Raw genomic sequence first — 25586 nt, 5'->3', positions numbered from 1 at the left:
TCCTGAGCAGGAGCTCGTTACATCTGAACGCGCTGTGGTGTAGAATACGCAAACACCGGAAGCGATCTGTGGCGTGTATACGACACTCATTGTTTACACAGCACAAGAGATTGTGGATATAGCTGCTATTCAAAATGGTAATTACTTGCGCTTGTCCTGGTTGTTCAAACCCATTTAAAGCTGAAAAAGATTACGTTTGCTTGCGCAAACTCATCCTGGACTTTTTTTTACATATTTCCCCTTCCGGTGTTTGCGTATACTACATCAAAGCGCGTTCACATGTGACGAGTCGAATCATAGATATGCTAAACTCGTGCTCATGACAGATGGACGTGGATGTGTATCAAAGGTAAAAAGAAAATTATATAAATACTGTTCATTTTCTTGCAAAAACCGATCGTTTCGTGTCTTAGGACATCAGTGTATCGTCACGAGCCGCAGGGTGTAATTTGGATTTGTCTGTGCATGTTTTTGTTTACTTTTAAAGGTTTAGTGCCCATCTATGTCTATTATTTAGCTGACAGACTGCACAGTGCACTGATTTTTGTTAAAAATCTTCGTCGCTCTGACTACGTCACCTGACCGACTACGTCTCTGATTGGTTGTAGCGCTATCCTATTGCGTGGAGAGGAGTTTGAAAGACAACCGTTTATCCCACCCCTCCGGTTGAGCCCTGTCTATGGAGAGTGCCCAGACCCTACATTTATGTGGGTCTGGCTTGCCAGGCTACCAATCTGCAATATCAAGCAGCAAAACGAGTTTTGTACAGCTAAAATAGGTGGACGGTTATGACATCGGAAGCTAGATAGGTAATTAATATTTACAAATGGCGGCTCCTGCTCTAGTCTTACAGAAAAATAAGGTGGATAATGCAGTCCCCATGGACATTTCAATATATGATCTTTTTTATACTGCACCTATATTTTATGAAACTGGTCTTTAAGTCATTAGTCATAGCTGGAGTAGTTTTTACTTGATAATTTACTCACAATCATTTTCTTACCAACCTGTATGACTTTGCTAGATTTTTTTTTTAAATGCTAAGCTTAGGTGCTAAACTTAAAAACTTGACAACCTCCATAAAATTGGTCTATAATATGCATGTGCTTTAATCCAAGTGTTCTAAACCATATGTGTGAAGCTTTGTGTGAGTAAAAAAATAAACTCTTACTGAGTTCATTCCCCTGTAGTTTTCAAATTTCATTCATACTTCTGGACATTCATACTCACACGTCAGAAAATGCCCTCAAAGTATTTGAATGAACTTGGGGATTTATGGGAAAACACAAAAGAAATAAACTCATACAGGTTTGGAAAGACATGAGAGTGAGTAAATAATGACAGAACTTTCATTTTTGGATGAACTGTTTCTTTAATGTACCATTCTGTTTTGCTGCTTTATACCAGCATATTAAGATTAAAAGCATGATGATTGAATTATTAAATACAGTTTAAAAGCTCATCGAACAGCACAGATGATATTCTTCAATTGCAGCCAAAGGTTACAAAATGTAAACACTTTACTCATTGCTGAGTATCTGAGAGTTTGTTGTACCCAAACTGTATATACATATTTGGCAGTTACCATATTTGTTTCAGTCATATTGGTCAAACAGCACTCGAAATTAGAGATGACAGAAATTGAAGTCAAATGATGGACTGCCCACAGTGAGTATAAATCATTCATAATACACCAACCAGGAAATAAAAACAAACTTCCATCCAAGTCTTTATTCCTTTCCAGAACCTACTGCCACGTGAACTCTGGAAAACATTTACCAAAGCCCAAAACAAGTTGGTATGTGCAATAAAATATCAATCAACGACTGGTGCATGAAAAACACCTCGTCTAGTCAGTCTCTACTGTTTTCCCTGGCTAAAACCCATAACCCCATGCTGAAGCTGTAGTAGATCAGGCCTTCAAAGTGTTTCCCCATCTGTAGATGCTGCACAGACCAGCAAAGGACATTTGGCTACAGCATTTTTACTCTGCGTAAGGTCAAGCTAGCTCAAACCCCCGAATATGTTTATAATAGAAAATGAGGAAAAGTCTATGACTGGTCCATTGCACTTGGTGTAGGCCCCATCTGAACTGGAACAGGTAACCGGTGAAAATGGTCAATCGCTTGGGCGACCTTCTCTGGGCAGATATTGTAAACTGGATGAGTTGGTGCCTGGATAGAAGAAATACGAGAACATTTAGTTATATTAGCACATTAATCTCAATGTGGCTGAACTCAACTGAATTTTCAGTATCTCTCACCAGTCTGTTCTCGTCTCGACCGAGGATCAGCTCGTTATGGAGGTCTTTGTTTCCGAAATGCTGTGCTATCGAGAGTCCACTCAAACAGTAGCACGTATGGTAGAAATCTCTAGACCTGTGGGGATTCAGTGAGAAACTATTATGAAAGCGTGGTTTGGTCTACATAATCAGTAAAAGGACAAAAAAAAAAAAAAAAATCCAGGATAATTGTTTATTTCAGATTTGAAAGTTCACTTTTTAGTTTGATCCACAAAGTTAAACAAGACAGATGTAATGGCCTACAAGAGGCCAACGGGTTTTCCATGACCTTTTCAGCTAGATGTTTGTGGTTCGTTACTGGAAAAGCGTATTTACAAATCATTAAAAATCCTGTTTGTGATTCATTAAAAAGAATCAGTTCAAAAGAATGATTCACTGACCAATCACTACAGAAAGTTTAGCTCCACACAAACTCTGGATGAGCAATAGCTAGCTAATGAAATGTTTTAGAAATAAAAAAGTGCAACTTCATGACAGAATTTTACATGACCTCTTTTTTTTTTTTTTTTTCATTACAGTCCTAGAGAGTAATTTTTTACATTTAGATTTTTGCTTAATAATCAAACTTTTTTCCATAATTGGAAATGCAGCTACAATATAGAACTTAAAGAGACCCAAAAATGAAAATTCTGTCATTAATTACTCACCTTTATGTTGTTCCAAACCTGTATTTTTGATGAGCTTTCTGACTCTGGATAGACAGCAATGCAACTGACATGTTCAAGGCCCAGAAAGGTAGTAAGGATATCGATAAAATACTCCATGTGACATCCGCGGTTCAACCGTAATGTAATGAACGCACGGCGAAGACTGACAAGGAAGAGAAGAGATTGCTGAATAAAGTAATTTTTGTTTTCTTTGTGCTTCTCGTAGCTTCATAAATTTAAGGTTGAACCACTGATGTCACATGGACTATTTTAATGATGTCCTTACTACCTTTCTGGGCCTTGAACATGTCAGTTGCGTTGCCGTCTATACAAGGTCAGAAAGTTCTTGGATTTCATCAAAAATATCTTAATTTGTGTTCTGAAGATGAAGGTCTTACGGGTTTGGAACGACATGAGGGTGACAGAATTTTACTTTTTGGATGAACTAAATGCATCTTTTCCAGTAAATCACAAACAAATGGAAAGGTCATGGGGCCTTCGAATATTGCTTAGAGACAATGGGGGAACTTTGAGTTAACAAATGTGAGAATCCGACATTTCATTTGACACGTTACTGGTGATATTATTGCAAGCTCATGGACTGTATTATATATGTACATATTTGTGTGTGTGCAGTGGAAGAGCTGTACTCACTTGCCCGGTTTGTCCAGAAGGCCTCCACCAGGATTCTGGCAGCAGAGGAGGATGTATTCCTGCAGGGCCTTTCTCTCAAACATCCAGCTACTCACACTCAGCGTTGAGTCGCCTTTACACACAATAATATATTCAAAGGTTAATCTACTAAATCCGACACTAGACCCCATGTGTTTTATATCCACGTTGAGTTTAAATGAAAAAAAAAACAAAAAAAACAAAAACGAAATTTACATTTGAAATAGAAATTATAACCTTATGAACCTTGTGGTATTTTAATCAGTTGATTATTGCTAAAGGCTTCATATATAGATCATTCTACGGAATTGGTGCAAACTGCTGTCCCACAACCAAAAGACACATTTAAAAAGCATTTAAGTATTCAAATCTTAGATGTTTACTAAAGATCATTTTATTATCAACTGTGCTAGCTAACCATGTGCTGATATGAGTTGCATCTTTGAGCTAGGTTCAAAGATCTAAAATTGTCACTACCGAAACTCCACCAGATGTTTTGGTCGTGACTGTTTCGGTAGTGACAATTTGAGATACTTTTAGTTTTTTTGTGTTATCCCATAAAATTGTCACTACTGTAACAGCCACGACCAAAACATGTCCTTTCAGTAGTGACAAAAGCAAACACATAATCCTTTACTTGGTGGAATTAAACACAATCTTATAACAGTTGTGTCAATTTTAGTATGTTTTAGCAGTGTTTTAGTCTGTGGGTTAAAATTCTATGTGAATATAATATTCTATATGATGTGATCGATACCAAACGTTACTGTCACTACCAAAATTGTGGGACGTTTTGTCATTAAGATAGTGTTTGGTTCAGTGTGTATTCAAACTAATGAACCCTTATTTTTGAAATCAGTATAATCAACTTTTTGCCTTTGACAAAGAAAATTTTGATTTAAAATGCAGCAAGTCTAATAAATCACAAAATATTGTTAAAAATGTAATCGTTATTGAATAAAACTGAAAAAAAAGTAAGATGCGAGCAAAATCTTAGTTGGTCAATATAACTCTTCTTATTCATTTATATATTACTATGTTTCGGTAGTGAGAAATTTGGGGAGAGGACAAATATTTCAAAACTTCCTGAAAATACAATGAGAATTAACCGTACAATTACTAGAAATGTGTACCTTAGATAATGTACAATTTGTATACATACACATTTTGTGAAAAAGACGTTTCCAACTCTGGACTTTGAACCAATTCTGGAGAATGGCCCATATAAGCAAGTGTTAGTTGTTTTTCTAGGACGGCTGCTCACCTTCTTTAAAAAGAGCCCTGTGGAGTAACGGTAATATTCCTGCTTGCCAGAAGGAGTAACACCCATCCACCAGCTTGTTACAGCGGCCCTGAAATCCACCTTCAAAACGCATTTGTTTGCTGGTTACCCAGCGCTAATGAAGGAAAAAGAGAGAAAAGCCTCCAATTTACAGGTTTACAAGTATCAGCATAGGAAGATCATTAGCGCTGCTGCCTTATCATTAAGACAAATCCGCCTGTGCACTGGGACTGTTAATGTCAATGTCTGCCAAAGACCCTGGAGATCTGCTGATCTAAGCATCTACCACGTTGCGGCACACTGATGTTAATATTTCCAAGCATGTTTAGTGTCCCTGAGGAACCAGTAATGAGACGCTTCTCCTACAATGTTCCGCATACACCGAATCTCATAAACCTCAGTTTATCCGCTCTAATGGACAGAAAGCATCAGGTTAAATAAAGGTGGAACTGTAGCAAAGGGAAAACAAGGCAAGACAAAGGACTTACTAACAAGGCTTTGAGATCCAGCATATGTTCTTTGCCCAGTATGACCAGGGCAGCAGTACCGCAGAAGGTGTAGCCGCCATGTGCCTCAAGTCCTGGCACTCCACCTAAACCGCCCTCCCAGTTCTGACAGCTGAAATCCAAAAGAAAACACAACATTGGAGTATGTATTGGTCAAAAAGTTATGTCATTCCGTGTGCTGTGTCTGAGATTGAACTCATTTAGAGACATAACACACTTTTGTGTCTAAAACATGAAACACAGGGCAGTGGAATGAGAAAAAAAAACTAAGTTGTGAGTGGAATGGTCAACGCATCCATCTACAAAATGTTACGGCTGTCATGATTTCTTGATTCAATTCGAGTACTCTATTACAAAAAAAAAAAAAAAACATCCTTCATTGCATTTTGCCAGTGTCGAGTAACCGTTAAAATACCGGAAGTGACGAGAACCCATAATGTATTATAAGAATGTTTTCTAAGGCTGCATGATGTATGAAACCAGTTTAAAAATCATAAATAATAATACTATTGTGAATTCACAAATGCTACAATATAATTAAATGAATATAGGTGATTCAGGTTTAACACTTGCACTTTATTTATTTACGTCCGTGTAGGGTTGCGTATGTGCGTCTTAGAGCGGCTCCGTTCACAGTAAATGCTTCTCCACGCAAACAGTTATCATTTATATGTGTGGAACCTAAGAATACAGCAGTATCTTTATCAATATGCATTTCTGTCATAAAGATATGTCCAAATAATGAAGATTAAGTGGACTTTTGAATTAAATGTTGTTTAGTCAATATTAAACAAGGATTAGATCACACAGTAAAGTGTAAAAACAATCATCAGGCCGTTGTTGCTCTCTGCAGTAATTTGTTATAATGCATAATGTACATTAGCTCTATTGTTTATAATACATTATCTCCCAGCTTCACAGACAAGGCTTAAGCCTAGGCCCAGACTAAAATGTAAGTCTGAGCTCTTTCAACTGAAAGAAACTTGCACTGACTGATCTTAAAATATACCAGTGCCTTGGATTTGTCTCAAGATGCACACCAGTAGTGTTTTTTTCCTAAGGCACGTTTATGAAAATTACTTAAATGTCCTAATTAAACTGTAGTCTAATCCTGGCTTAGTCTAATCCCTGTATGTGAAACCAGGCCTATGTATTTGATTACTATGTAACAGTTTTGTTCAATAAAACCATATGACTACTTGCTTTTGATACTTTATTTGAATCAATTATTATTGCCTCATTGCTATTATATATGTATTTTAAGTCATTTTAAAGGCTATTGTTTGCTTAGAAAAAAAATATTATCCAAACACTTGATTAATCGTCAGAGTAATCGACTAGTTACTCGATTACCAAAATAATCATTAGTGACAGCCCTAGTTTACATAGAAAAGCAGACCAGTGGAATGCGAATCGTTCTGTGTAAATGACCCGTTAAAGTGTAACAAATACATAATTTTCAATATTATTATTAATGTTGATATTAACGTTTTTCCCCCTAAAAAGAATAACCTTTTCTGTTCAACCATGTTGTATAGGATTTCATGGCTAGGGCAAATAGCATGATATAGACAAGATATGGCACCAAATGGGGTGGTCCACAGGTTTCATGTGAAACCTATATTTGAATCAGCCAATCAGAATCACATATATAATCTAACAGGGTCTAATTCAGATAGGGCCAACATGGAATTCATGGACAAGTCCATTTGGGGCCTATACTTCAATCCCATAATGTACATACATTGGCTCCACTATGAAAAAGTTGGCTAGGATAATCTGAATGCAACTAAATTGGCATGTTTTGAAAGAGAATGTGAAAGCAGTTACCTGAGAATCCAATTGTGCGTCCCATCAAACAGAGTGGGGGTGATTATATTGGTGAGTGAAGCCACAGAAGCAGCACAATATGCACTCCTATCAGATTAGACACACAAGAGCAACCATGAGCCAACAGGCAGACAATGATCACCATCTATGCATGTTAATAACCACAAGCTACATTATTAGAATAAGACTGAAAGCCTGTGAGATCCAATTACTTCTCAAAGTGACTTCCGAAGTGAAGCGCTGACCCATGGTGAACATGAAACATTTTTCTAGCACTAATCTATCTGTTGGGAGTAGTAAAAGGTCACTCATTAAAAATGCTTTAGCACAGTAATATCAGAACATAAGGGAATAAAGAGATGTACGACTGTCGCTGAAGATGCTTCAGGGTACGCTGGAATAACAGTGACAGAACTCACCTGACGTCCACCTCTCCACCCACATGCATGACAAAGGAGCCATCTGGCTGCTTCACAGAGTACAGGAAGTCTAGGAGCTTCTCTCTGATGGGGGAGGGGCAAATACAATGTGTTTCCATGGTAATCTGATCAATGCAACATCTGTAGGTAAGCAGGTGATAATACAAAGCAAACGTCAAACCTGTTGATGACTTTGTAGGCCTCGTCTGTCCCCAGGATGCAAAGGGCGTTTACTGCTGCGTAGGTGGGAGCCAGATGAGCGTGTTGACCCGGACCTCCACCGAACCCACCTGTCGGATTCTGACATCTGGCCAGGAACTGACACACGCTGGCAGACAATAGTTCACGTTGTGATATGTACAATAACAGGCATATAAACGTGATAGGAACTTCAGATTTAGGCAAAAAGCCATATCCTAAAATGATTAGGGAAGCACCTTTATTTTAAAACATTATTTTCATTTTTTCAGTGATAACCGATATTGAAGTTCTATATTATCTTGTCTAATTAAATAAAAAATATAAATAACTAAAATCAATCATTTTAAATGCTGCAAGTGAATGTAAGCATCACAACATTATATTGTACAGTATAAAAAAATGAATATTCAGTTTCAGATTTGCTCAAAATTAAACAGTGTTATTAAATTATTAGTGTTTAAAAAAAATAACTTTAAGTGAGCATTAGATAACCTAAATGTAAAATATGGAAAATAATATAGCATTTTTAAGTGAGCATGTTTAACAGTTATAAAAAAAAGATTTTAATAGATTTTAAAAACTTGTATCAAACATAAAACTATATTAAAAGTGAGCATTAGATGATAGCAAAAAAAATCATCCAAATGTAAAAATATGGAAAATAAGCATGCTAAAATCAAAATGAAATACTGACAAATATATATATAAAAAGATTTAAATAGATTAAAAAAAATCTCTCATCTTAAATATAAAACTATATAAAAATTAGCATTAGAAGATAGCAAATATAATTTAAATGTAAAAATATGGAAAATAAACATACTCAATTAAAAATGCAATATTGACAGATATTAAAAAAATACAAAAAAACATGTCAAATATAAAACTATATAAAAAATGCAATAGATGATAGCATAAATAATCTATATCTATCTATCTATATATATAAAGATTTTAATAGATTTAAAAAATCTCTTATATCAAATATAAAACTATATAAAAAGAGCACATTAGATAATAGCAAAAATAATCTAATGTAAAAATATAGAAAATAAACATTCTCAATTAAAAATACAATATTGACAGATATTAAAAAAATTCAAATAGATTTTTAAAAATCATATAAAACCTAAAACTATATAAAAAAAAGAGTGAATTAGATGATAGCAAAAATAATCTAATGTAAAAATATGGAAAATAAACATGCTCAATTAAAAATGCAATATTGACAGTCATGAAAATAAGATTTAAATAGATTTTAAACACTTGTATCAAATATAAAACTATATTCGAAGTGAGCATTAGATGATACCAAAAATAATTTCAAAGTAAAAATATGGAAAATAAACATGCTAAATTAATAAGCCAATATTAGAGAGATTAAAAAAAAGCTACATCAATATAGATATCAAAAACATAAGGTCTTCTCTTATATGAAATAATGTAAATAAAATTCCAACTATATAATTCCCTAAATATATCCTACTCTCTCATTTGACTTTGCTAATAAAGTCATATTTGCTATTAATGCTGTATAAATTATATAAATTTAAATACATTTTTGGCTAAATTATCACTTTCAGAAAAAGCATTAAAAATACTGAAGAGTACAGTTACTATCATGGCAAAAATATGACTACAAAAAGACTCTTCTTATTAATTCACCTATGTGTTACAGCCATTTTAATTTAATTATTTATTTTATTTCAGTCTGTTTGGACATCATAACCACCTAATACGTAAAAGCCCAGCAGCTATCAAGCAATCTAAGCCTAGTGTGTATGAAAAAAAGAATGCATTTGCGTCATAGCTAATGTAACTTTGACTTTATCTTTCGTGGTCACGTTTAAGACCAGGATAGTAACTGGGTAAGGGGACCTAAGCACCTGTCTCACTGCCACGTGTACTCTGATAGTGAACTGCAGAGAAGAGCTGGTACTCACTCTGAGGCAACTGCTGCCGGCAAAGGCTCCTCTAGCAGCTCCAGACTGTGCAGGATCCAGTAGCAGAGCCAAGGCCGGCTGGCATCCAAACACTGAAGCCAGACAACATGCAGATTCAGCAGCCATTACCAACACTCTCACACACAGACCTGCTCTTGAACATAGTGTTCTCAAACAAATACACACATAAACTAGACGCATGGTGTTCTCAACTACCTACCCACCCACATACACAAGTAATGCATCACATTGTCTTAAAAGTACAAGGCCATAGATCCTAATAGCTTTGTGTAAACCAGTTTTGTGTGTTTGTGGTATTAATAATGATGTCAAACAATTAATCGCAAATAATCTAAAATAAAGGTTTTAGATTATATAATGTGTGTGTGTGTGCTGTGTATATTTATAATGTATATATAAATACACACACGCATCGCATGTATATATTTAAGAAAAATATGTAATGTTTATATATACAGTCAAGCCCAAAATTATTCATACCCCTGGCAAATTCTGACTTAAAAGGTTTTTTTTGACCGGAAATGACATGGGCTTCACCCAAAAGATAATAAGGCGATGTATAAGAGGCATCATTGTGGAAAAAAATATTGCTCAGCTTTTATTTACATTTGAACAAAAAAAGGCATGTCCAAAATTATTCTTACCCTTTGCAAACTGTCACAGTCTATGGGAAAATCCAAAGTGCTATACCATTCCAAATAGTCCAAGCTGTTCTAAAGCATCCTAATTACCCTGATTCATTGGGAACAGCTGTTTTAATCAACAGTCATGGCTAAGACAAAGCAGCTCACTGAGGACCTGTTTAGGTAGGAAAGGGCTATAAAAGCATATCTAAATGTTTTGAAGTTCCAGTGGCTACAGTGCAAAGTATTATTAAAAAATACAAGACGTTCCGCACTGTCAAAAATCTCAGAGGATGTGGTCAGAAGCCAAAAGTGACACCTGTGCTGGCCAGGAGGTTAGTGAGAGAGGTAAAAAAATAATAATCCAAGGACCACCACCAAGGCCATCCTGATGAATCTGGGCTCTGCTGGTGGTGACAACAACAACCCAAAACACACAGCAAAAGTGGTGAAGAAATGGTTAGCAGACATTATCGTTTTGCAGTGGCCCAGCCAGAGTCCTGACTTAAATCCAATTAAGGATCTGTGGAGGGAGCTAAAGATCAGGGTGAAGGCAAGGAGACCCTCCAACCTGAAAGAGTTGGAGCTCATCGCTAAAGATGAATGGGCAAAAATATCAGTGGAGACATGCAAAATGCTGGTCAGGAATTATAGGAAGTGTTTGATTGCTGTAATAGCCAATAAACGCTTTTCTATTGATTATGGTATGAATAATTTTGGACATGCCACTTTTTGTTCAAATGTAAATAAAAGATGAGAAATATTTTTTTTCCACAATGATGCCTCTTGTACATCGTCTTATCATCTGGGAGACGTCTGTGTCATTTCTAATAAAAAAAAAAAAAAACTTGCTGGTTGAATAAAAGTAACTTTAAGTCAGAATTTCAGAGGTATGAATAATTTCGGGCTTGACATATATATATATATATATATATATATATATATAAATAAGTATTTTCAAAATATATACTGTATGTGTATGTATGTATACAGGGATGGGCAGTATTTTAGACAAAATGTATTTAAAATACGTATTTTAAGCCTTTGGGAAAAATCTAATGTAATTTGTATTTAAATACATTTAAGATGAGTATTTTGTATTTTGAAAATACATAAAATACTTTGTGCCAATCAACCTCTTTATCAGGGTGCTGATTTAGTTCAGACACACCCCTCCCCCAACCTTAAAGGGATAGTTCACCCAAAAATGAAAATTTGCTGTTTGTCTGCTTACCCCCAGGGCATCCAAGATGTAGGTGACTTTGTTTCCTCAGTAGAACACAAACGAAGATTTTTAGCTAAAATTGGTGCAGTCTGCCGGCCATATAATGGGAGTGGATGGGCACCAGACCTTTAAAAGTAAAAAAAAAACAAAAAAAAACATGCACAGACAAATCCAAATTACACCCTGCGGCTCGTGACGATACATTGATGTCCTAAGACATGAAATGATAGTTTTTTTGTGAGAAAATGAACAGTATTTATATAATTTACCTTTGATACACAGCAATGTCCATCTGTCCTGAGCAAGAGTTTATCATCTGGCTTGTTACATGTGTACGCGCTCTGGCGTAGAATACGCAAACACCGGAAGGGGAACCCGGTGAAAAGTCCCGGATGAGTTTGCACAAGCAAACGTAATCTTTTAGTTTTAAATCGGTTTGAACAATCAGGATAAGCACAAGTAATTACCATCTTGAATAGCCGCTATACCCATAATCTCTGTGCACTGCGTAAACAATGAGTGTCGTTTACATGCGACAGATCGCTTTCGGTGTTTGCGTATACTACGCCAGAACGCGTACACATGTAACGAGCCGGATGCTGAGCTCGTGCTCAGGAGAGATGGACGTGGTGGTGTATCAGAGGTAAAAATGATATAAATACTGTTCAGTTTCTCGCAAAAACCGATCATTTCGTGTCTCAGGACATCAATGTATAGCCACGAGCCACAGGGTGTAATTTGGATTTGTCTGTACATGTTTTAAAGGTCTGGTGCCCATCCACTCCCATTATTTGGCTGACAGACTGCACCAGTTTTAGCTAAAAATCTTCGTTTGTGTTCTGCTGAAAAAACAAAGTCACCTACATCTTGGATGCCCTGGGGGTAAACAGATAAACATCAAATTTTAATTTTTGGGTGAACTATCCCTTTAACACTCATGCACGTGAGCTGCCTGCAGCAGAGTCAGCATTGGATCAACGACTTTTCTCAGTTTTCTGCATTAAGGTAAGGGTGTCATCATGATCATCTTTTGATTAAAGTTAAAATGGTGCATCATTCAGATTTGCCTTCAGTAAACATGAAAGAATAAAAAAGCACCAACACGTGTAGGAGAAAAATAGCGTTAGCTGCCTGTTAGCCAATCAGTTTTGATAGTTTTTTTTAATCTATCAACTTTGTGTTATTGAGTTCTTGTTACTGAGTTGAAGTCATGATGGTGATAAAACATAATAAAAGATGTTTGGGGGGGAAAAATATAGTTTTGTTTTTCCTACAGGGCAGGGGAAGGGAAGATCATTTCTAATCAGTAGTACACATCTAAATGTTTTTGTTTTGCATTCAGATATATGTCCAGATATATTTCAGCCTAATAGGGATGCCTGCACTTAATGGCCAATTTCACATGTATTTTGTGTATTTTAAAAATACAAAATACTATATTTGTATTTAAGTACGTTTTTCCACTCGGTATTTTGTATTTTTATTTGAAATACATTTTTATGTATTCATTTCCATCTCTGTATGTATACATAATAAATGCACACATATATTATGCAAACAAAAACGTTTATTTATTTTGGATGTGATTAACCCTCTGGTTGTGTTCGGGTCAAATTGACCCGAAAAAGATTTTCATTTTCCCAAAAATACTAGTTAATGTTATCGCCTTGGACTCAAATTTCCTGACTTTGTTCACACAGGGTATAAGTACTTCTCATAAAATTTTTAAAAAATTTATTTATTTTTTGTGGGTTTTATTTAACCTAGTCACACTCCTGGTGTTCCCGGTCAGAAATGACCGGACTCCAAACAATTGCTTATAAATCTCTTATTATGCTATATTATCGCTAAATATTGGATTCATTCTTTTTGTCAACTTGTTTTCTTTCATTTAGGACTGGTTTTGTGTTTCTATTTGCATCTGATTAATCGTAGGCCTCATTTATCTGAGAGTAGGTACAGTGTTTTTTGAGTGAAAAAATCATTTTTTATGAATAATTTTCACAATATTAAACCAAAAATTATAAAAATTTGCACAGTTTCTCACACTAGTGTGCCTTAATGTTTAATCAGGAAGTTTGCTTTTAAATGCTTTTATTTTGTACAAAATTGCAAAAAGTCACACTTGTGGTGTTCCCGGTCAAAAATGACCGGACTCCAAAGAATTGCTTATAAATCTCTAATTTTTCTATATTTTCACCAAATATTGGATTCATTCTTTTTGTCAACTTGTTTTCTTTCATTTAGGACTGGTTTTGTGTTTCTATTTGCATCCGATTAATCGTAGGCCTCATTTATCTGAGAGTAGGTACCATGTTTTTTGAGTGAAAAAATCATTTTTTGTGAATAATTTTCACAATATGAAACAAAAAATTATAAAAATGTACACTGTTTCTCACACTAATGTGCCCTAATGTTTAATCAGGAAGTTTGCTTTTAAATGCTTTTATTTTGTACAAAATTGCAAAAAGTCACACTTGTGGTGTTCCCGGTCAAAAATGACCGGACTCCAAAGAATTGCTTATAAATCTCTCATTTTTCTATATTATCACCAAATATTGGATTCATTCTTCTTGTCAACTTGTTTTCTTTCATTTAGGACTGGTTCTGTGTTTCTATTTGCATCCGATTAATCGTAGGCCTCATTTATCTGAGAGTAGTTACCGTGTTTTTTGAGTGAAAAAAGCATTTTTTTATGAATAATTTTCACAAAAATAAACAAAATAATATGAAAATTTGCACTGTTTCTCACACTACTGTGCTTTTATGTTTAATCAGGAAGTTTGCTTTAAAAAGCTTTTATTTTGTACAAAATTGCACCAAGTCACATTTGTCAAAAATATCCGGCCATTGAAAGTGAATGGGGGAGATCACAAAAAACAGGACCTTTATTTGAAATGGTTTTATTTTCTAAAAAGGGGCACAAATTAACACTTATGCAGTTCCCTGTAAAATCTGACGATTGTGACACAAAAAAGAACACATTCAGATTATTTATATTATAACATTTTATGGAACAACAAACCAAAACTGTTATATTTCAGTTCCTGCAAACAGACACTGTCAAACTGAGACAATATCATGTAACAACAAATCTGACTATTGTGACAGAAAAAAAAACACATTAGCATTGCCATATAGAGAACCACTTCAACGAACACCTGGTTGTTGTTTGAACTCATGCATGCATTGACACTAGCATTATGTGTCTTGCAAATGTTTTTTTTTTTTTTTTAATTATTCACATGACTCTCAAATAAATTTTGCAAATGTTTGCTCTCCATTTGCAACAGACCATGGATGTTTTCACATCTTTTGGGGCACAAAATGTGCATCTCTTCATTTTCTCTCAAAACCTATTGTCATAATGTTTTAAATGTTCAGGAGCACAACATGCAACTAAACACTAATTGTGATTTTTTTTCCCCCGATTTTCCACCGATTTACAGTCTGGAGAAACTGAGGATAGTTGCTGAAAGTCAGGGCAAATCTTCAGATTTGAGTCGATGGATTCCATAAAAAAATTGCGTAGTGAATGATGGTCACAAATTCCGAATTTTTAGCTTCAGACTTTGATTTCATCTAGTCGGAGGATAATCAAACATGTTTGATATTTTTAGCCCATTTGAGAACCTATACTGTTTTCATTTGTTATGCGACTCATAGCAAAAAGGCGCACGTTTCTGCATGAGTTTGTTGTGATCAGACTTCAAAGTCTGCAAGTGTATTATCCTTATGTAGTGTATGATGGCCAGTTTTCCTCTGTCACTGTTTACAAAGTTGGTAAGTGTATGATGCCTATTGTTTAAAAAAATCTGTTCAGATTTAAAAAGTCATGTAGTGTATTCCAGCCTTTATGCTCATTCTTCCCCATTCATTTTCAATGGGCGGCCATTTTTGGCAAGTGTGACTTTGTGGAATTTTGTACAAAATTAAAGCAATTAAAAGCAAACTTCTTGATTAAATATTAAAGCACACTAGTGTGAGAAACAGTGCAAATTTTCATATTTTTTCAACTCATATTGTGAAAATTATTCATAAAAAATGATTTTTTCACTCAAAAAATGAGGTGCCTACTTTGAGAAAAATGAGGCTTACAGTTATTCAGATGCAAACAGAAACACAAAACCAGTCCTAAATGAAAGAAAACAAGTTGACAAAAAGATTGAATCCAATATTTGGTGATAATATAGCATAATGTGAGATTTATAAGCAATTGTTTGGAGTCCGGTCATTTTTGACCGGGAACACCACAAGTGTGACTTTTTGCAATTTTGTACAAAATAAAAGCATTTAAAAGCAAACTTCCTGATTAATCATTAAAGCACACTAGTGTGAGAAACTGTGCAAATTTTCATAATTTTTTATCTCATATTGTGAAAATTATTCATAAAAAATGCCTTTTTTACTCACAAAATGAGGTGCCTACTTTCGGATAAATGAGGCCTACGATTAATCAGATGCAAATAGAAACACAAAACCAGTCCTAAATGAAAGAAAACAAGTTGACAAAAAGATTGAATCCAATATTTGTTGAAAATCTAGCATAATGTGAGATTTATAAGCAATTGTTTGGAGTCCGGTCATTTTTGACCGGGAACACCAGGAGTGTGATTGGGATCTGAACACAACCAGAGGGTTAATCACGATTAATCAGTAGACAGCACTAGATATGAATGAAACTAAACTTTTTTTTTTATATATATATATATTCAGTTAAATGGAGTTCAATCAAAAATAAAAATACTGTCATCATTTACTCACCCGTGTCGTTCCATCCAAACTTCCATGACTATATGATTTTTTTTTAACGTCTAACCCAAAATAAGATATTTGGCAGAATATCTAAGCTAATTAATGAAAATACTGAACTGTCATTAAATTATTTGGATTTTTTTTATTACTGCCAAGTTTTTTGTCTTATCTGTCAATAAAATTTCATTTTTCAACCAGTATTCTCTTTTTTTGTTTTCCACCCTTGAAAGGAAGTCATACAGGTTTGGAACAACATGAGAATGAGTAAATAATGACCAATTTTAATTATGGGTGAACTATCACTTTAAGTCAGTGTTATTATCTTCAACTAAACCTCAAATAAGTCAACGATAAAAAACATTTTCATTACTTAAAAGTAAATATTAACTGAAATCAAATCAAACAAAAAATATATAATTACGATGCATTAAGAGCCGGGGGTTTAAACTTTTTGAATTTGAAGATCAGGGTAAATTTAACTTATTTAGTCTTCTGGGTAACATGCAAGTATCTTCTGTAGATTCTGAAGGGCAGTACTAAATGAACAACATATGATTTTTAGGCAAAATAAGAAAAATGTGCACATCTTCATTCTGTTCAAAAGTTTTCACCCCTCGGCTTTTAATGCATCGTGTTTCCTTCTGAAGTCCCTCAGTTGTCCTCAGTGTGAAAAGATGGATCTCAAACATACAGTCATTGTTGGAAAGGGTTCAAATACACAAAAATGCTAAAAAAAAAAAAAAAACCTAAGAATTTGGGGGACCTGAAGGATTTTTCTAAAGAGCAGCGAGCAGTTAAACAGTTAAGGACAACAAACAAGGGACTCATGAACAACTAAAAAAGAAAACACAGCTGTGGATAATTCAGGTGACAACACAGTATTAAGAATCAAGTGTATGTAAACTTTTGAACAGGGTAATTTTTATAAATTAAAATATTATTTTCTTTTGTGGACTATATGTAAACGTCTTAAAAACTTAAAATACTTAATTAACATTTTGCAGATTCTGTAAGGTGTATGTTAACTTTTGACCTCAACTGTATTATAAAGACATTTAAAAATAAATAAAATCTTACTCAAAATAATAACTAAAACTGAAACAGTATATCAGTGATATTAAAACAACACTGCTTTAAGTTGTCAAAAGACATTGTTTACCTCATATGCATCAGAGAGATGACGTAAACCTTTCTTCAGATAATGATAGTGTTGTTCTCTCAGTAAAGCAGGCCTGAAAAAAAAAACAGTGTAGAATCATCCTTTTAATCATCTTATTAGATTCTAGCTATGGCAAACTATATATAATTTTTACATTAAAAATCTCTCACTTTTCACATAGTGGCAAATGATCAATTTCAACTTTTATCAAGATTTATAATAGCTCAGTACAAGGCAACAACTTATTTGTACAAAGTAAGTTCAACAGCTCAGCTGACATCCCCCAATTATCCACATCAAAGGAAGTGGCAGTGTTAAAATGATAGAGTCCATAAGTCAGAACAGCCTACACACAGTACGCTTGACTTCAGCGCTGGCCACAGAGGTGCTGGGGCATGTCTAATTTAAGGGTACCCCAGCTGAAAGAACAGATCATTAACCCCTGTTCTCTCTCTCTCCTCTGCTGCTCTCTACTGGGCCGCAGAAAGCACAGTCATTACATTTGTGACACTGATCAGAGTGACATATGGCCTCCAACAGGCAAGTTTCATGCAAATTAATGCTTTAGTTGACAAATTTGTTGCGCTGTCTTTGCAGAACAATTTATTTGTCCTGTCATGCCTGAAATTAACTGTAATTAAACTGACAGTCTTTAAAATGTAATTTATTCATGTGATCAAAGCAAAATGTTTAGCAGTCATACTCATAGTGTCATATTATCCTTTAGAAATCATTCTAATATGCTGATTTAATGCTTAATAAACATTTCTTATTCTTATCCAGCTGAAAATAGTAGTGCTGCTAAAAGTTTTTGTAGAAAGTAGGATTTAAAAAAAATAAAATCATTTATTTTAAATGCATATATTTTTTGTAACATTGTAAATGTCCTTGTCACTTTTGAATTTCTTTAAAAAAAGTCTTGCTGACCACAACTTTTAACACCGGTGTATATTTCTTAATTTATGTAAAAATTATTTATCATTTACAACACTACAAGAACATCCTACCAGTCAAAAGATTTTTAATGTTTAAGAAGTCTCTTCTGCTCACCAAGCCTGCATTTATTTGAGCATAAACAGTAAAAATATTTTTACTAAGTAAAATAACAGTCTCTATTTAAATATATATTAAATTGTAATATATTCATGTGATCAAAGCAATTCTTAGCATCATTACCATATTCTGATTTGCTGCTCAAAAAACATTATTATATTTTTATTATTATTATGTTGAAAACAGCCGAGTAGAATTTTTTCAGGTTTGTTTGATGACAAGAAAGTTCAGAAGAACAGCATTTATCTGAAACAATAATCTTTTGTAACATTATAAATGTTTTTATCATCACTTTTGGTCAATTTAAAGCATCCTTGCTAAACAAAAGTATTCATAATTTCTTTCCCCCAAAAATAAAAAAAATAAAAAATAAATAAAACTGACTTCAAGCTTTTGAAATGTTATAGTGTATAATGTTACAAAAGCTTTTTATTTCAGATAAATGCTGATCTTTAAATCTTTCTATTCATCAAAGAATCCTGAATTTTTTTTACTATTTTAAATATTAATAATAAAACAGAAAATCAGCAATTTAGAATTATTTCTGAAGGATCATGTGAGAAAAGTAATGATGCTGAAAATTTAGCTTTGATCACAGGAATAAATTGCATTTTTAAATATATTCAAATAGAAAATAGTTATTTTAAATAGTAAAAATATTTCACAATATTACTGCTTTTGCTGTATTTTAGATAAATTAAATGCAGGTTTGGTGTGAAGAAGAGAATTCTATATAAAAAATATCTTACCGTTCAAAAACTTGACTGGTAGTGTATTTTCATTATCACATTACATGCAATAAATGTTAAGCATAGTGCTTATAAATCTGTTTTGCCAGTGTTCTCATTAGAGTGTAAAATTAGAAAAGTTGTAAATTTGACAACAGAGGCAAAAAGTACCATCTGGATATGCGGCAGAACAGCTGATGTGCTACTACAGCATCTCTACCAAATGTTTAGGGTTACACAACCTTTGTCTGGCAGTCTGATTACATCAGTTTAATCGCAGCTGGGTTTCTCGTTTCATTTACAGGTACAAATGCTCTCTGCGTATAGAAGTAGTACGTTATGAAATACACTGACCTCATGCTGTGGTGGAAAAAGACTGAGCGATACACAGTATATCGATTATCAGAGATTTTATCACAATAATTGAATAATCAATCTGAAATAACAGATCACATGACTATTAAGTATTAAGTAAAGTATTAAGATTGATGCGCTAAAGATGGCACCAAGTTTCACTTCTGCAAATTAGCCAAGAAGTGCTTATGTGTTCTAGCAAGTAGTTCCCCATCTGAAAGAGTTTCAAGTGCCAGTGGAAACATAGTGTCATGCCACAGAGCATCTCTTAAACAACAAACCGTTGACAGGCTTTTGTTCTTAGCTAAAAACTTGTGACTCACTTGCATAATTCATCAAGGCTTAATGTAACAAAATGATGTCTCTTACTGAAATATGTAATACAAAACCTAAGAAAGTTTACGTTAAAATTAACATAAAAAATATAATTTTATGCATATTTTAGACTATGGGGTGAGCCATTATTTTAATGACGTTAAAAAGTTGCACTCTGTGAGCTACTGGTGCTACCTGTTGCTATTTTTACAGCAACACAACTTAGCAAAAAAAATACAGATACAATGACCACAGCTACTGAAAGAGCTTACAAGTGGTGATGGATAGAACCGTATGCTCAAACCAAATGCCATACCATCAATATTTTCTTACAAGGAGTCTAAACGCCCCCGGCATTGAGTGAAATGCACACTGAGAAACTCCTTCAGTGGCTGTGGAGTCAACAGCAAGCATGGGTGCCAGGATGGCATCTAGCGTTTCTTGTCTCTGCCATTTGTAAGCTCTTTCAGTAGCTGTGGTCTACTAAAAGCCTCAAAAGGCATCAGGACTAAAGTTTAGAGAACAAAGACGTGGGTTTTTAGGAAGTTTTATTCATCCACAGGCGTCTTCCCATTCTTTTCTCCTCTTCTTATCGCTAGGAAAGCAGTAAAGACTTACATTGCTTCTCTTGCTGCCCTTCGACTGAAAATTACAACCAAAAACTGCACAATGCGGCATCGTACGAGCATTTTATTCTGAGTTCTGCTGCGGTAAAAATAGCAACAGGTTTGAATTGAGGCAGAAGAAAAATCACCTTTTTAATTACTCTATAGTAAGTGCCAAACCCTACCAGAGGCAAATTTCATTAGTATATAATTATACAGTCAAGCCCGAAATTATTCATATCCCTGGCAAATTCTGACTTTAAGTTACTTTTATTCAACCAGATAGTTTTTTTTTGACCGAAAATGACACAGGCTTCTCCCAAAAGATAATAAGACGATGTACAAGAGGCATCATTGTGGAAAAAAAATATTTCTTAGCTTTTATTTACATTTGAACAAAAAGTGGCATGTCCAAAATTATTCATACCCTTTGCAAACTGTCACAGTCTATGGGAAAATCCAAAGTTCTATACCATTCCAAATAGTCCAAGCTGTTCTAAAGCATCCTAATTACCCTGATTCATTGGGAACAGCTGTTTTAATCAACTCAACAGGTGAAAAACAGAAGCTCTCTGCTGTTGGTTTTTGGACAGTCATGGCTAAGACAAAGGAGCTCACTGAGGACCTGCGGCTGCGCATTGTGGCTGCTCACAAGTCAGGAAAGGGCTATAAGACCATATCTAAAGGTTTTGAGGTTCCAGTGGCTACAGTGCAAAGTATTATTAAAAAATACAAGACGTTCCGCACTGAAAAATCTCAGAGGACGTGGTCAGAAGCCAAAATGACACCTGTGCTGGCCAGGAGGACAGTGAGAGAGGTAAAAAAAAAAGAATCCAAGGATCACCACCAAGGCCATCCTGATGAATCTGGGCTCTGCTGGTGGCAACATCTCAAGGCAGACAGTCCAACAGACACTGCACACCGCTGGGTTCCACAGACGCAGACCAAGGAGGACACCACTTCTCCAGATAAGGCACACAAAAGCCAGCTTGGCCTTTGCAAATGCTCATCTGGATAAAGAAGAAGACTTCTGGTCTTCAGTTTTATGGCCAGATGAAACAAAAATTGAATTATTTGGCCACAATGATGTAGCCTTCATTTGGCATAAAAAAGGAGAAGCCTTCAACCCTAAGAACACCATCCCCACTGTCAAACATGGTGGTGGGAACCTAATGTTTTGGGGGTTATTTTTCAGCCAGTGGACCAGGGAACCTAATCACAGTAAACGGCACCATGAAAAAGGAGCAAAAATTCTCAACAACAACATCAGACAGTCTGCAAAGAAACTTAGCCTTGGGCACCAGTGGACATTTCAGCACGACAACGACCCAAAACACACAGCAAAAGTGGTGAAGAAATGGTTAGCAGACAAAAACAGTAACGTTTTGCAGTGGCCCAGCCAGAGTCCTGACTTAAATGCAATTAAGAATCTGTGGAGGGAGCTAAAGATCAGGGTGATGGCAAGGAGACCCTCCAACCTGAAAGTTGGAGTTGGAGCTTATTACTAAAGATGAATGGGCAAAAATACCAGTGGAGACATGCAAAAAGCTCGTCAGCAATTATAGGAAGCGTTTGATTGCTGTAATAACCAATAAAGGCTTTTCTATTGATTACTGAGAAGGGTATGAATCATTTTGGACATGCCAATTTTTGTTCAAATGTTTTTCCCACAACTATGCCTGTTGTACATCGTCTTGTTATGTTTTGGGAGAAGCCTGTGTGATTTCCGATCAAAAAAAAAAACTTGCTGGTTGAATAAAAGTAACCGAGTCAGAATTTGAATAATTTCGCGCTTGACTGTATATAGTTTCCCGCATATGCTGTGATGCTGCAAAATAATACAAATGAAAAGACTGTGCTACAAAACATACATAGCAGACACAAGCAGAGGACAATTTTATGTTGGTTTTGCTGCCAAAGACATTTTCATGAACATAATACGTACTTGTACACAATAACAGTGACTGAATGAACTGATTTAACAATATTGTGGAGATCCTGCTTTGTGTTAATGGCCAGAGAAGGCTAAACTTTACTTACTGTGGTGAGGTGTGAATTTGCTGGTAAACACTGTACACCTCTTGAATACTGCGTTCAACTTTTCTCTAAATTTAATGATAAAACAGAAAACAAAAAATGTGGAAGTGAGATAACCAAATAGAAAATGTGACAACAAGCCAAATGACATGCAGACAGAAGAATTCACTGTGGCTGATGTTGCTTGGGTATGTGGGTGGATGACATCACATCCTGTGTAGTGTTACAAAAATACAAGCATACAGTGGTGGCCAAAATGATCAGAATGCTAGTTTTTACTACCTAGAAAAATGGTTTTAAGTCAGTTATTTCTATTTTTTGCTGTAGTGTGTCAGTAGGAAATATCAGTTTACATTCGCAAACATTCATTTTGCCATTAATTGTAATAATCCAGTGAGATTTTTGTTTACACATGGAGTCTGAAAACAGCCAGTCTGTCTGAAATGACATGAAGAATATGAACAAACTGAGACAGACTAAATCCAAAAGAACTGTGGCAACGTCTCCAAGATGCGTCTGCAAAACTACCTGAAAGTGCACCTAGGGCAAAAGCTGCTTTATACACAAAGGATGGTCACACCAAATCTTTATTTAATTTGGTAATAGAAGTTAATTGATAAAAAAAAATCTATTTTTGACAGCATCCTCATTTTACAGCATTTTTACACAAGAGCCTAAAACTTTTAACAGTACTGTAGCTTTGCAGGTACAGGTAGGCTTCTTAAAGCATCTTGGAGACATTTCCACAGTTCTTCTGGATTTAGTCTGTCTCAGTTTGTTCTGTTTCTTCATGTCATTTCAAACAGACTGGATGATGATGAGATCGGATCTCTGTGTGGAGCACTGGCTGCTGTCAAACTCCTTGTGCAAACAAAAATCTCACTGGATTACTACAATTAATGGATAAATGAAAGCTTGGAAATGTAAACTGATATTTCCTACTGACACACTACAGCAAAAGATAGAAATAACTGACTTAAAACCATTTTTAGTTGCTGACAATACTAGTGTTCTAATTATTTTGGCCACCACTGTATATATATTTATTTGGAAAATCATAGTGCATACTGAAATTTCAAGTGCTTGGACTTTTCTAAATTTCAGAACTATAACAGTCACACTTTATTTAAAAAAATAAAGCAAACTGAAAATAATACAGTGCCAAAAGTCTTTTAACTTTTCATTAACGGTATGCTTAGTTTGCTAAGATTAATATTTCTAAACATACATGTATATATCACCTTCAGAACAAAAGTTTACAGATAATGTTGTCATCCAAGATGTTCATGTCTTTCTTTCTTCAGTCATAAGGAAAGTATGTTTTTTGAGGAAAAAATTTCAGGATTTCTCTCCATATAATGGACTTCTATGGTGCCCCTGAGTTTGAACATCCAAAATGCAGCATCGAATGGCTCTAAACGATCACAGCCGAGGAAAGAAGGATCTTACATAGCAAAATGATAAGTTATTTTCTAAAAAAAAATTACAATTTATATACTTTTTAAGCTCAAATGCTTGTCTAGTCTAGCTCTGTGTCTACTCTGTGTAGAGATTATGAAGTATATAAATTGTAAATGTTTTTAGAAAATAACCAATCGTTTCACTAGATAAGACATTTCTTCTTCCGCTTGGATCATTTAGAGCCATTTGAAGCTGCATTTAAACTGCATTTTGGAAGTTCAAACTCGGGGGCACCATAGAAGTCCACTATATGGAGAGAAATCCTGAAATGTTTTCCTCAAAAATCATTTCTTTACGACTGAAGAAAGAAAGACATGAACATCTTGGATGACAAGGGGGTGAGTACATTATTTGTAAATTTTTGTTCTACAAGTGAACTACTTTAATAGCCTCATTGTTAATTGTCAACCACCCATATAATAATGCAAGTCATACACTACAGTGTAACATAACATAAACCAGTGAAGTATGAGCAGATTCTTCAACATTTATAAACGTTCACTCATGAAAAGTCTGTCATTATTTACACTTTCTTTTTGTGTTCACAACATGAGGCTGAGTAAATGATGACAGAATTTCAATTTTTGCTGCACTATTCCTTTAAATGAACCTATGCTGTTTACAAAAGTGTACACAACTAAAGGAATAACTACTAGTGATATGAAAGCAGTGGCATTAGTATAATTACATTCTGCAGAACGTGCAGAACACCCAGCATGACTTTCGGTAAGCAGTACTGTATCCCTCAGCAAAGTGATGAAGCACAGAAACAGAGTAAATGGACAGTTAGCTTTGCGCTAATACCAATTAGCTAACTAATATTAGGAGTTAAGCTGACCTGTTCTCTCGAGGTCACCGTTTGCACGCCGTCTTCGTTGAAAAGCTCAGAGGAGTGTGATTCACGAAAGCATCGCAGAGGAGGAGACGCCTCTTCCATGATGAGATTTGAAAACACATGCACTGTAACAGAAAGGCAGCAGTTTTCCAGCAGAGCAAGTGTCAAGACAGCGTGGGAGGGGTTTCCTCAACGGAGTCAAGTGACTTGCAGCTCAAGTACGGAAAGCCTGAAGGCACATATAAAGAAAGTGGTAACAGTGATGGGACGTTCTGCGAAATGAATCTTCTGCTGCGTCCCAATTCGCATACTTATACTACGTACTAAAAGTATGTACTTTTTTTCGTATTGAAAAGTACGTACTTTTGAGTATGTAGCAAAATAGTATGAACGTTCTGGGACATACTACCAAGACGTCATATAACGTAAGAGAACTTTGTTGCCTAGTTACGCACAACCAACGTAAACAAAGCATCCAAAGCAAGTTCATTGATTCCTATTTACTCAATATCACTTAATTTTCGCATTTTATCTATTTTTTTTTCCTCATTTCGTATATACCGCTCTAATATGCGTCCTACCAGCTTGAAGAGAGAAGCAGCACGTCGCCGTA

General features: G+C 35.0%; 1 protein-coding gene across 1 annotated transcript; it reads right to left on the bottom strand.

The window, feature by feature from the left end:
• Positions 1–1705: 1705 nt before the first annotated feature.
• Positions 1706–25244, bottom strand: fntb (farnesyltransferase, CAAX box, subunit beta). The gene is made up of 12 exons (XM_073816745.1): positions 24977–25244; positions 22681–22745; positions 17586–17658; positions 9803–9894; positions 7840–7986; positions 7659–7742; positions 7240–7326; positions 5392–5521; positions 4886–5018; positions 3604–3715; positions 2264–2378; positions 1706–2174 (listed from the first exon to the last, which is right to left on the bottom strand). The coding sequence occupies exons 1-12, from the start codon at positions 25073–25075 to the stop codon at positions 2052–2054; spliced, it is 1260 nt and encodes a 419-aa protein (XP_073672846.1). The 5' UTR covers positions 25076–25244; the 3' UTR covers positions 1706–2051.
• Between the last annotated feature and the right edge of the window lie 342 nt (positions 25245–25586).

The sequence above is a fragment of the Garra rufa genome, chromosome 13, assembly GCF_049309525.1.
Source record: "Garra rufa chromosome 13, GarRuf1.0, whole genome shotgun sequence".
Taxonomy (NCBI): Eukaryota; Metazoa; Chordata; class Actinopteri; order Cypriniformes; family Cyprinidae; genus Garra; species Garra rufa.
This window is presented reverse-complemented; position numbering and strand designations above follow the sequence as displayed.

Coding starts and splice junctions, on each gene's coding strand:
- fntb (XM_073816745.1), bottom strand. CDS start 25,075: ATGGAAGAGGCGTCTCCTCCTCTGCGATGCTTTCGTGAATCACACTCC. Junction 7,987..9,802: donor CCGGCAGCAGTTGCCTCAGA/GTGAGTACCAGC, acceptor ATTGTCTGCCAG/CGTGTGTCAGTTCCTGGCCA. Junction 2,175..2,263: donor GTCGAGACGAGAACAGACTG/GTGAGAGATACT, acceptor TCTTCTATCCAG/GCACCAACTCATCCAGTTTA.